This window comes from Rhipicephalus microplus, chromosome 3 (assembly GCF_043290135.1).
Source record: "Rhipicephalus microplus isolate Deutch F79 chromosome 3, USDA_Rmic, whole genome shotgun sequence".
NCBI classification, from domain to species: Eukaryota; Metazoa; Arthropoda; class Arachnida; order Ixodida; family Ixodidae; genus Rhipicephalus; species Rhipicephalus microplus.
The window spans coordinates 171123951-171137617 of NC_134702.1; the positions used below are offsets into that span (position 1 = coordinate 171123951).

At 45.4% G+C, this 13667-nt stretch overlaps 1 protein-coding gene across 8 annotated transcripts in view; it reads right to left on the minus strand.

Moving 5' to 3' along the window:
• Positions 1-2189: 2189 nt before the first annotated feature.
• The window catches only part of LOC119167538 (uncharacterized), a 99590-nt gene continuing 88112 nt past the window's right edge, over positions 2190-13667 (minus strand). For 7 of the 8 annotated variants that reach the window (XM_075890517.1, XM_075890515.1, XM_075890518.1 and 4 more), the window contains one exon: positions 2190-6248. In XM_075890517.1, the coding sequence (XP_075746632.1) occupies positions 4972-6248 (1277 nt within the window). In that variant the 3' untranslated portion in view covers positions 2190-4971. The remainder of the gene's footprint in view (positions 6249-13667) is intronic. The other variant, XM_075890524.1, reaches the window with a different exon arrangement.

A 13667-nucleotide genomic window follows, 5' to 3' on the forward strand; every position in this document is an offset into this window, starting at 1 on the left:
TGTTGGTTATTCATGTTGTTCGATTTATAACGCATCCAGGACGGGACAGAGAAGAAAACACAGAACACATACACGGCGCCGTGTATGTGTTCTGTGTTCTTCTCTGTTTCGTCCTGGATGCGCTATACCTTGAACAACAAGAATTAATACACAAGTGGTGGTGCGTTGTGAACGCGAAAAATCTAAAGGCAAGCACCTAAGAAATCCTCATCAAGCACCCGTAAGAAGTATGGAGGACATGCAGCTGCAGTTTCTTAACACATTTGTGGACTGGCTAGACACTTGGGAAAACTTGAAGGTTGGCACTGGCCGTGCAGGACTGTTAACCACGGAGACGCACTCACACTACGTCTCACATTGTATACCTTGATTTAAGTCGGCCGGTATTGCCTGGAGGAGCTTCGTTTTGAATATGTCTTGCTTGGAAAGTTTCAGGCAGACAGCCTTGAGGAGAGGTTTGGTCGCTACGGTCTGCTATGAGGATTTAACTACCATATTTCCGCCCAACAAATATTTGAATCAGAGGTCAAACTGAAGTTTCAAATCGTGCTGGTATTTCCAGACATGAAAGAACTGTCCCAGCCGAGCAGCATTGTGTTTGATGCAACCAAGGTGATAGAAGAATATGGCATTAAGGTTATCAAAAAGGATGTGAAGACAAAAGAGAAAAGCTTGCCTTCAATAGCGTATATCTACGCTTCAATAGCGTAGGTTATTGCACCCTCGCTGCACTCATAAAAATTCCCTGTGAAGATTGTGTGGCCAACATCACGAGGCGAGATAGGGATATGCCAATGGGAGATGATATGCTAAACGAAGGCCTCACAAAAAAGGGCCCTCAAGTTTCCCCAACAAGTGCTGTTCTGCACACACAACTCGTGCTAGAAAAGATAACCTCAAAAGAGAACATTGCCCACTTTCATGCAGCACGGCACCAAAGGCAGCTTCTTCTCAGTGTGGTGAAGCACCTGCTAATTGAAAATGAAGATTTGGACATTTGTTGCAAAGGACACCATCCAGACACAGTGCTTCATAACATCTTGTGGGCAGCCACCAATACCTCACTGAAAAACTACGTCCAAATGAAAACAGACAAGTTAACGGTGCAGCACTGAAGAGAAAACTGAAGGTGCTTAATTAAGCTACCTTTAACGGCTTGAAGATTCGTCTCAGAATAAATAACTGATGCAGACTGCATGAAATATATTTGATCATAGTTCATTTCTATTTAATCAAGGAAATCGAAAAACCCCATACCATAGTCGGACATTCTTATAGCACTACGGCTTTCGGGCACAATAATCGAAGCTTCCTTTAGCATGTGTTACCTTGAAATACCTTGCCCTTGAGTTTACATCTGCATGCTTGAGTAAAAAGTACATATATGTGATTACCATTATGACGTGTGGGGCAACCCCACACATGTCTAGCACATGGGAGTGAATAGAGCCTGGGCGGCTAGCAGACAAACTTTTTCTTCGCGAGGCACGGCCCACTCGAGCAAGGCACGTGACGTCACGTGGGAGTGCACAGGCCTTGACCTGTTCTAGGTGGCTTTGGCCTGGCTTGCTTCCGTCCTGCCAATATCGGCTGAGCCAATGACTTTCGCCAGCAAATAATGAGCAGATACTGCTGTCCTTCAGCCTAAGTTGGCCTTGACCTGCTAATGTTGGGCTACTTTTGCCGCTCTTCAACCGATGTTCACTTAGCCATTGGCTGTAAGTGGCTAATGTTGATTCCTTTTGTCGTGCTTGATTCATTGTAGAGCACAGTTATAGTCATTTGCCATTAATATTCGGCTTTTTTGAGCCTGTCTGTGCTCCGCCTGATGATTAAGATTTGACCGTGAAGAGAATTACCGAAATTCTATTCATTTCTCTACGTATCAGTCAGACATTGAGAGTCAATGAACACGTCTTATTGCCTGAACATCATGCGTGTGTGCTAAAGTTCTGCTGCCCATGATGATGGTAAATTGATTACTGTGCTTGAATGCCAATTCGCAGGTCGCCGGATTTTATCTCAGCAGCGGCGACCACAGTTTTGATGGAGCAGAGCGTCTGAGGCCTGTGTACTAAGAGATCAAGGTGCACGCTAAAGGGCCCCACGAGGTCGAAATTTCCGACACCCTCCACTACGCTTCATATGATGGTTTTTGGGGTGTTAAATCTCTATAACTACTATGAGCATTTTGTTCATGAACTTTTTATTGCACAGTAGCAATGACATACATTGGTATATTGCACTATTGCTATGACACATATCATTAAACACTTGAATGATTGCAGAAGAGTTGATAGGCGGGCCTGTTGATAGAAATTCATTAGAGCAACTTGGTAGTGCAAACAAACAGGACGAACTTTCCAGCTACTTTTAGTCTATAGTTTTCAATGTTAAAATTAAAAACTAAAAAACTGGCTGTGTTTTGGGAACCACACAGTTTCTTACAGTCACCGCTGAGATCGAAACCGAATCGGTCCTGAAACGTCGGGTCAGTCTTTAGTTTTAATATTAACATTAAAAACTAGAGTACTAAAAGTGGCCAAAGAATTCATTTCCCATAATTTTCACCCAGCCACCCACCCAGACAGCTCTCTGCCAAATATCGTTACTTTTAAAGCATACATTCACTACTCTGAGCATGTTCGTATGCGGTGAATTCACTTGCGCAGATGTCAGAGCCACAGCGTGTCCATAGCATGCTAAAAGCCCAATAATAATATCCCTGTAGCCAAAAAATAGAGACAAGCGTACAGTGTCTATTCAAGTGTTGTTGCCAGCATGACGCATCACTTTCCAGAGCACTGCCTCCTTGTAGCACGTAACACGACTGTAAAATTCGAAGAGCAAACAACACGGGAACATGACACACAATCTTTATTCTTCGCTGTGTTGTCAAGAAGAGCAAGAAAGAGCGAAGGATGCATACCCCTTCTTACATGCACGCTCGCCCTCCGCATGCGTCGAGGTGGGATTACGATGGCATAGCCATGATAGTAGCGGGTTGGCGCTCCTAGGCGGCGCGCTGTGTGAACTTTGGCTAATAGTGTATACCTCTTATTCGAGTGTAGCTCTCTCTCAGTGTGAAACTACCCAGCCAAGCCTGATAGTTCTATTTGCGTTTCAGCAGCACGCCATGTCTGCTGCCCACCCAAAGTGTGATACACTATGAGAGAATGCAATGCTGACAACAGGCAGTTTTTTTCAAGCGCCTACCATGCTCAGAACCTGTAGAATTCTTTTAGTCAGCCTAGCCAAATAGACCTCAGAAAACCAAGACAGTTTGAGCCCGTCCAATGGCATCTCGATACTTTCCTTCATCTAGTGCAGGCAAGACTTCTTAAGTGCAGCCCTCATACTCGTCGTGACAGCATTTTTCACAACTTTAGAGTGCCCGGAATGAAAATCAAGGACACACGCACAATGTTGCCACGCACAATGCACACACGAACTGTGCACACACGCACAATGTTGCCAATAATTGTTCGAAGCCAGTTAGGAGAGTTGTGGCAATCTATAAAATTCATGTGTAAAACTCTGCACATCTATTCAACCTGTAATCGGGGACGAATGATGAAAACATGCAAATGAATGTACCCAGTAAATTACAGTGAGATCTTTTGACCTTGAAGAATCGCCGGAGTTGGCCTTTAAGGGGCCCGTAAAAAACCTTTAATATTTTTTCAAGCATTTCAAGTAAACATGCGTATTGTGTGCAGAGCGCCGTCGATTCTGCATGCGGCAGCGCTGCGAGCAGCCAACGCGCCACGAATTCCAAGAAACAATTCCTTTTTCTTTTCGGGCCTCCGCGTGACGCGCCGTGCCACATCTCTGGCGCGCTGAGCCAAATATGCCAAATATGCTGTCGAGCAAGAGCCTACAATTTCGGTCAGTCTGCAAGCAGCTGTTTGCGCTGTTTGTTGTTCGTCGTGTTGCCTGCATGCGTGTAACTTGTGCGGGGCATAGCGTGTCCCCCTACGGATCCATCACGTTGGCAATCCTTTGAAGGCATGTGCGCAACGCAGGTTCTATACCGGCACGATTACGGCAACCATGGTTCGCCAACAAGCACAGATGGAGTCGACGGTTGGTGGCGCGACAACCGGAAGTAGACGGTGTTTCAAGCAGCGCATCAGTGATGATGTATGCCACGCGAGATTGGGAGGGGGTCTCGGAGACAAGGCAAAGCGGCATGGGAGAAGATACCAGCAGAGGAAAGCGGTTTCGATAATAAAACGCGTCTGACTCCGCTATTACTGTTTCTGAAAATTCGCACGGCTTTGTGTTTGTTGTACACTCGTGCACAATTTCCCCATAACAACTGAATTTCTACCTCTGAGTAGTTTACGGGCCCTTTAAGACTGAGAAGCACGCATATTTCTGGGAGCCAAAAGGAGGCACAGCTTAACCTCGTTGGGCGTAGTGAAGCATTACATGAAAAAGAGCACCTTCTCAAGAATTGACTGCCCCCAATATCAAACACCAGGCTGAGCTACCATGTTGAAAATGGATAGAAGCCCAAACCTTTGAAAGCACTGACCCCTCAGCTCTCTTTTAATGCCGCCCCGCCGTGGTGGTCTAGTGGCTAAGGTACTCGGCTGCTGACCCGCAGGTCGCGGGTTCGAATCCCGGCTGCGGCGGCTGCATTTCCGATGAAGGCGGAAATGTTGTAGGCCCGTGTGCTCAGATTTGGGTGCACGTTAAAGAACCCCAGGTGGTCGAAATTTCCGGAGCCCTCCACTACGGCGTCTCTCATAATCATATGGTGGTTTTGGAACGTTAAACCCCACATATCAATCAATCAATCTCTTTTAATGCCCATCTTCTTGGCCTCACATCATTCCGTTCTCCCTCGTGAGCTGCCGGAAAAAAAATTTCCTAACCTTAAACCACACTTTTACTATCAACCTGATGAACCTACTCTGCCCCTTATGCCACGCCTTACTTCTTTAATGAATGCTTGTCGGCCGCTCACATTTCTGACATCGTGTTCGCATGACGCAGAGACATGTGATTTGTAAGGTGGCGTTTCTGTGAAAAGGATGCATTGCAGTGAAAACAGGAGAAGTGTCGCTCTCTAGTGTGCATGCGGAAGTGCTCCACAAGGTGGCTTTTTGAACCAAATGCTGCACTGCAGTGGACACAGGAAAAGGGACGCTCTCCTGTGTGAGTGCGCAAGTGTCTCACGAGGTTACGCTTCGCTGCAAAGGATGAACTGCAGTAGCCACAAGAAAAGGGACGCTCACCAGTGTGCATGCGCATGTGACTTACGAGGCGGTGTTTCTGAGAAAAAGATGCATTGCAGTGGATACAGCTGAAAGGGCGCTCTCCTGGATGAATGACCATGTGTTTAACAAGCTGGCATTTCATTACAAATGATGCATTGCAGTGGACACAGGAAAATGGACGCTCACCAGTGTGAGTGCGCATGTGTATTACAAGGTTGCCCTTCATTGAAAAGGACGCATTGCAATGAACACAGGAAAAGGGACGCTCTCCGGTGTGCACGCACATGTGACTTACAAGGTGGTCTTTCTGAGAAAAGGATGCATTGCAGTGAACACAGGGGAAAGGGCCCTCTTCTGTGTGAATGAGCATGTGCTTCACGAGGTGTCCTTTCATCACAAATGATGCATTGCAGTGGACACAGGAAAATGGACGCTCACCAGTGTGAGTGCGCATGTGTATTACAAGGTTGCCCTTCATTGAAAAGGACGCATTGCAATGAACACAGGAAAAGGGACGCTCTCCGGTGTGCACGCACATGTGACTTACAAGGTGGTCTTTCTGAGAAAAGGATGCATTGCAGTGAACACAGGGGAAAGGGCCCTCTTCTGTGTGAATGAGCATGTGCTTCACGAGGTGTCCTTTCATCACAAATGATGCATTGCAGTGGACACAGGAAAATGGACGCTCACCAGTGTGAGTGCGCATGTGTATTACAAGGTTGCCCTTCATTGAAAAGGACGCATTGCAATGAACACAGGAAAAGGGACGCTCTCCGGTGTGCACGCACATGTGACTTACAAGGTGGTCTTTCTGAGAAAAGGATGCATTGCAGTGAACACAGGGGAAGGGACCCTGTCCTGTGTGAATGAGCATGTGCTTCACGAGCTGTCTTTTCATCACAAACGATGCATTGCAGCGGACACAGGAAAAGGGACCCTCCTTTTTGCGGCAGGAATGCAGTCGATCTTGTACGGACGCCAATGCAGAAGACTGCTCCAGAGACACGAAATCCAAGGAACCTGCAATGACATCAAGAACACACAAAAGCAACGTTAATTATGATACTGCACAAAACTCAAATTAGAAAGCTTTACAAACTCAAACTCAAAACATGCACAAAACTCCAAATTCGAAAGCTTTTTGTCTCGTTTCGGGACTACCCCGCACTGCATCGCTTGCTATTGTGTTGTGGTTCGGATTATCCAGCACTTTTTCATCTGCTGCCATGCTATAATTTATAATATCAATGTATTATTTTTATCGTTACATGACATAGACTAGCTGTACTCAAATTTTAGGGGCAAAGCACTTTAAGCCATGGGTTTGTCCCTCTTAGCACGTTGTGGTTCATGACCGCCTAGTTCGAAGACTCACTCAGCAGGTGCAGACGGGTGAACAGACAGATAGACGGAAGCAAGGACGAATGGAAACACGGACAGAAGCACGGATGGACGCTTTGCCTTATTAATCATGATTCACTCCGAGGATGTGCTACGATTTTTTAAATGTGAAGCATTTCTTAGCGACTTAGAACTTCGGCGACTGAGTCTGTCTGTCTCTCGGCCGGTCGACCGACCGACTGACCGACCGACCGACCGACCGACCGACCGACCGACCGACCGACCGCCTAGCCACTTATGTTTGGGTGCTCTCATGGTCACCCCCTTGGCATGAACCAAAATTAGAATGGGAAGATAAGATGGGTTGACGAATATGATGCACTGGTCAAGACATGAATAATGTCACCAGCCCGTTGCATACGTTGTCAACACTACCCGCAAGACAGTGGCACACACCTACCGGCAAGTATGTGCCACAGATGATCGACACTTAATATTTGCCCAGAAACGATGTGAACACACACGGGCAATTTTAACGCGTGAGCGTTAAGATATACACGATATCGGTAGCGTGGACCCGACGAATGCAAAGAATAAATGTCAAAGTCACAGCTAGAATCGAACTCAAACAATATGTGTGGCAATGAAGCATTTTACCACTTAGCTACCCCAGTTCTCGGAACTACTTTTCAAATAGACGCTAATCTTCATGAAACGTCAATAGTGGTTCCAATGCTGCTTACCCAATTTTATAAACATTACATACGCGCTCTTTTGATACAGCCGTCATGTTGGTTTAACGTCAATTGTGGTTAGTTACCATATGCTGAAGTTGATTTACGTAGCAGTGTCTAGGGCCAGCATCCTCGTGAGCATCAGCGCTTCATATCAGCTTCCGGAGTTGATAATATGCATGTTTTAGTAGGCATCGTTACACAAGTGCAAACAACTGGTTATATAAACATTTGCAACTCAACATATGTCTGTGCATGCAACATTTGTACATATATTTAGCATCATTTCATGACGTGTCGCTCAATAAAAAAAATTGCAACATGGTAACTTTTCCTCCGTATGCTTGGCATAACATCGATTCCTAGGTACGTGAAATCTGCCGAATTTTTTTTTCTATACTCTAGGCAACCGATTTATTCCTCACAAGTCGTCTCAATTCAATTACAAATTACAGCGCATAATGGTAGCAGCGAAGGAGGAAGAAGCAGCCAGGGCTCGAAAAAACAGTAGTGGCCACGCAAGACCATGGTGTTCGAGAGGTCATCCAGGTTGGCGAGGGCTACCTGGGAGTACCTGGGCGAGGGCTACCTGGGAAATTTTGAGGCTGGACAGCCTCCTGACGGGTTGTACTCTTGCAAACGCTTGTGTACCGGTCATGCGACTCCTGTCCATTTCTGGTCCCGTTCAACGACTTGCTGGCGTCCACCTGACCGAACATCTGCTTTGCCACCACTCACACGGCTCCTCGTCATGACGTGTCGCGTCGTGCTGATGTTCTACTGAGCTGTTCATCAAACCACGACGCCCCTTCCTGGTCGTCTGGCGAGTGGGGTTACCACTTGGTGGCTGTACGACGGACAGTTGCGCCAACATAAGCGAGGCACTGTCATGTCTAGGTACTGTGTGTAACCCATACGGGACCCTGTTGTATTTGTGTGTATTGTCGCCCGACATCTTTTACATTTGCTTATATTTGTGTGTTTACCAGCCTTAACGTGTTCGGATCTTTTCTTCACCACACGGCACACAAATTAAAGTGACCATCCCTCAATGATTCACTACACCCCGGAATACAGGCCCTGTCAAGGCTGGTGCGCGGCTTGTTGGCCTGTACGACTAAGCCTTATTCAGGGGTGCAATATCCGAAGGACTTGAAGCAATTTTTGGAGAAAAAAAAGATGCGTTTGGGGACAACAATCTAAATTTGGAGCAGCTTACCGGAAAAAAAAAAATGTGCACTACATTGGCCCAAAACCATGTATTTCGAGCAATGTAACAAAGCAGCCTTACTTTCAGAAAAAACATATACAAACTGTTTAACAACAGCTAATTTATGTGTAATGCACATCAACACTGCTATTTCAATAAAAGCAGTCTGCTGACCCACCCACAATGCTAACAATGTCGAAGTTCACATTAGCATTTGGAGGGTGTGTCAAGGCATTTGACAAGCATTGCATATGCTATTGTGAATCTGTCAACCTTGTGATTTTGAAAATCTATAGATTCGTAAATCAAAAATGAGAAGGTGTAGCAAAAAAAGAAAACTGGTGCAAGCATTTGTTTATCGTTTCTCAAAGTTGTGGGACATCGTAAACTGCTCTGAATTGAGCAAGATGGAAAACTGGGCTAGTTGGTGAGCATTCATCGTGGTTAACAGCGCGAAACACCCGGACAGGAGCGATAGAAGGACACGGTACAGCGCTGACTTTCAACTGAAATTTTTATTGAAAACACGAGAATATATATATAGACAGAACAGAAGACCTCGTGACCAAACCAGCCCCCTCAATCGATAAAATTATACACGGCGACAAGGCTTTGTCATGTGCACGCAATCTTGCCACAAAATAACACATACTTCAAACTATAAGATTCCAATGTCGCCAAGAAAACCGGGCATGAGCAGACGAATGAACTTTAGCCACTATCTAACAAAGATAATTCATTACCAAGTAAGGCGATAGACGGCTGGCTAACACATTGAGACCCTTTCTTATTTATAAAAAATGCCTCCATAATTTCTCTTGAAAGCTTGTCTGGGTGCTTGAAGAGTACTTTTGTTTTTTCAAAAAGTGGGTGGCATCCACATTCGCGGCAATGCAAAGACAAATGTGAATGCGCAAATCCTTTCAAGGAACTGTGGTGTTCCCTTAGCCGTATATTAACACAACGCCCGGTCTGACCAATGTACTCTCGCCCGCATGAAAATGGGGTTGAGTACACGACATTCTGCATGCACGGGAGAAACTTCATAGTATGTTTGATACTACACTGCTGATAAATTCCAGTCTTCCTGCCTTCTATGCGAGTGTTTACTGCCTGGCAAAGTCCCTTAAGCTTCGTTCTGCTTGAAAACCCAACGTTTAATCTGAACTTAGATGCTACTTTCTTTAATCTGTGCGAAAAAGAATGAACATATGGAATGTAGACAGAACGGCTAAAATCTTTTTCTTTCACTCGGGAGGACTGCCCCTTGACCTCACGCAGCAGCTTATCGCAAGTCGTAGAAATGATAGAGTGAGGAAAGCCTGCATCACGCAGCCTCTCCACCTGATAGTTAACGCTGTCAAGCATACGATGGGGACAACTCTTATTGAGGGCGGACCTTATAGCGGAAGTGGCTATACCTCGTTTAATCAATTTCGAGTGCCCTGATCTGAAATCAAGAAGAGACTTCTTTGACCTCGGTTGATAGGTCCAACACACATGTTCCGCTTTGAAAGACAGTCTAAGGTCTAAGAACTGCAACTCCTCCTTTTCAGGAACCTCAATAGTAAACCTAAGACCTTGTCCCTGTTCATTAAACAACTTTACGACGTCCACAATCGATCTTTGGAAATTTAGCCTATTGACGAAAACCAAATAGTCGTCCACAAAGCGGAAGTTAGGCTTCGTCGAAAGTTGCAAAATACCGGTTGCTAGCTTCCTAGAGCTTTTGGAGTTTTACTTGAAGTCCACGATCGTTCAGTGGCAAGGAAGGACAGTTATCCAAAGGGCAGGAGTGTGCATAGGTTCCTGCGTAGCGCCAGTACTAAGCAGCATCTTTTTAAGTTTCGTTGACCGCAAAATAAATGATAACCTAGGTGAATTAGCTTTGAGAATTTTCCGCTTTGTGGACGACTATTTGGTTTTCGTCAATAGGCTAAATTTCCAAAGATCGATTGTGGACGTCGTAAAGTTGTTTAATGAACAGGGACAAGGTCTTAGGTTTACTATTGAGGTTCCTGAAAAGGAGGAGTTGCAGTTCTTAGACCTTAGACTGTCTTTCAAAGCGGAACATGTGTGTTGGACCTATCAACCGAGGTCAAAGAAGTCTCTTCTTGATTTCAGATCAGGGCACTCGAAATTGATTAAACGAGGTATAGCCACTTCCGCTATAAGGTCCGCCCTCAATAAGAGTTGTCCCCATCGTATGCTTGACAGCGTTAACTATCAGGTGGAGAGGCTGCGTGATGCAGGCTTTCCTCACTCTATCATTTCTACGACTTGCGATAAGCTGCTGCGTGAGGTCAAGGGGCAGTCCTCCCGAGTGAAAGAAAAAGATTTTAGCCGTTCTGTCTACATTCCATATGTTCATTCTTTTTCGCACAGATTAAAGAAAGTAGCATCTAAGTTCAGATTAAACGTTGGGTTTTCAAGCAGAACGAAGCTTAAGGGACTTTGCCAGGCAGTAAACACTCGCATAGAAGGCAGGAAGACTGGAATTTATCAGCAGTGTAGTATCAAACATACTATGAAGTTTCTCCCGTGCATGCAGAATGTCGTGTACTCAACCCCATTTTCATGCGGGCGAGAGTACATTGGTCAGACCGGGCGTTGTGTTAATATACGGCTAAGGGAACACCACAGTTCCTTGAAAGGATTTGCGCATTCACATTTGTCTTTGCATTGCCGCGAATGTGGATGCCACCCACTTTTTGAAAAAACAAAAGTACTCTTCAAGCACCCAGACAAGCTTTCAAGAGAAATTATGGAGGCATTTTTTATAAATAAGAAAGGGTCTCAATGTGTTAGCCAGCCGTCTATCGCCTTACTTGGTAATGAATCATCTTTGTTAGATAGTGGCTAAAGTTCATTCGTCTGCTCATGCCCGGTTTTCTTGGCGACATTGGAATCTTATAGTTTGAAGTATGTGTTATTTTGTGGCAAGATTGCGTGCACATGACAAAGCCTTGTCGCCGTGTATAATTTTATCGATTGAGGGGGCTGGTTTGGTCACGAGGTCTTCTGTTCTGTCTATATATATATTCTCGTGTTTTCAATAAAAATTTCAGTTGAAAGTCAGCGCTGTACCGTGTCCTTCTATCGCTCCTGTCCGGGTGTTTCGCGCTGTTAACCACGATGAATGCTCACCAACTAGCCCAGTTTTCCATCTTGCTCAACGTTATTTCTAGTACAAAGGGCTCTTTTCCATGTTCTAATGACTTCTTGACTAATCCCGGCTTTTTGACGTCGATGATAGCCGTTTACGTGTGCAGAGCAAGAGTAGCGTCTTGGTATGCCAGGAAGTCGCTATGCCCTCCCGACCTGCAGTCTTTGTGTGGGTGGATGACTCCGTCTGAGGGACACGCTCGGAGGATGTGCCGCATTTTACGCGCGGAGTGGTGGCAACACGTGAGGGTGTACAAGGATCTTTTGCGTTTAGCCTGTGCGAAAGAGGCTTCCGAAGCGCGAAGACGGCTTCTCCTGAAGGAGTGGACTAAAGTGTCCTACCACGCTACGGAGTTCTTATGGAGTCAAGTTCGACCTTCGCTACCTAAGAAGAAAGAAGTGAAAGGAACAGGGAATGTGACCATTATCGGGGACCAAGTAGTACCAGACAAGTTTCTACAGGTCCTTCAACTAGGGCCCAAATTCTGTCTCGAGCCGCGTCTGAAACAGCTGGATAAGGTCGTCTTAGCCAGGACAGTGGCTCACCGAGCTGAGGAGGAGGACAGACTAAGGTGTGTGTCTGAGTGCGTCGATGTGTTGTTGAAACCGTCGAAGGATTCTAGGTGTTCGAGAAGGTTAGGACCTCTGATTGATTTCTGTGCGGATAGTAATTTGCGCATTCTAGAGTCTGACAAAGAAGGACATTTTGTTATTATTCCGGAAAACTTGTATTTGGAAAAAGCAACCACAGCAATGGATAAGAATTTTCGCGAAGTTTCCGTTGATCCCTCTAAGATTAAATCACGTGCTTTGGCTTTGATGAATGAGGTTGGATTAACGAAAGTAGCAAACGAAGTCAAGCGAGAAAAAGGGCTCCTTCTGCAGGCCTTCTTCAGTGTAAAGACGCATAAGCAGAACTATCCTTTCAGGACCATCGTCTCGGAAAGAAGGTCATGGTTAAATGTTATTTCAGGGTACTTGCAGACTAATCTCGCACAGCTTAAGCTGGAGGACCCTTTCGAAGTCGCCAGTTCTAACTGCGTAGTTCAAGTTCTGCAGAATAATAACCCTGGCGGTTGCTTTGGATTCAGCATAGACATAGAAGATCTTTATTATTCCCTGCCTCATGTACAGTTATTGAAATTCGTGCAACAGACCATCGAGGGACAAATGAATGAGTTAGGCTTCGTCGAAAGTTGCAAAATACCGGTTGCTAGCTTCCTAGAGCTTTTGGAGTTTTACTTGAAGTCCACGATCGTTCAGTGGCAAGGAAGGACAGTTATCCAAAGGGCAGGAGTGTGCATAGGTTCCTGCGTAGCGCCAGTACTAAGCAGCATCTTTTTAAGTTTCGTTGACCGCAAAATAAATGATAACCTAGGTGAATTAGCTTTGAGAATTTTCCGCTTTGTGGACGACTATTTGGTTTTCGTCAATAGGCTAAATTTCCAAAGATCGATTGTGGACGTCGTAAAGTTGTTTAATGAACAGGGACAAGGTCTTAGGTTTACTATTGAGGTTCCTGAAAAGGAGGAGTTGCAGTTCTTAGACCTTAGACTGTCTTTCAAAGCGGAACATGTGTGTTGGACCTATCAACCGAGGTCAAAGAAGTCTCTTCTTGATTTCAGATCAGGGCACTCGAAATTGATTAAACGAGGTATAGCCACTTCCGCTATAAGGTCCGCCCTCAATAAGAGTTGTCCCCATCGTATGCTTGACAGCGTTAACTATCAGGTGGAGAGGCTGCGTGATGCAGGCTTTCCTCACTCTATCATTTCTACGACTTGCGATAAGCTGCTGCGTGAGGTCAAGGGGCAGTCCTCCCGAGTGAAAGAAAAAGATTTTAGCCGTTCTGTCTACATTCCATATGTTCATTCTTTTTCGCACAGATTAAAGAAAGTAGCATCTAAGTTCAGATTAAACGTTGGGTTTTCAAGCAGAACGAAGCTTAAGGGACTTTGCCAGGCAGTAAACACTCGCATAGAAGGCAGG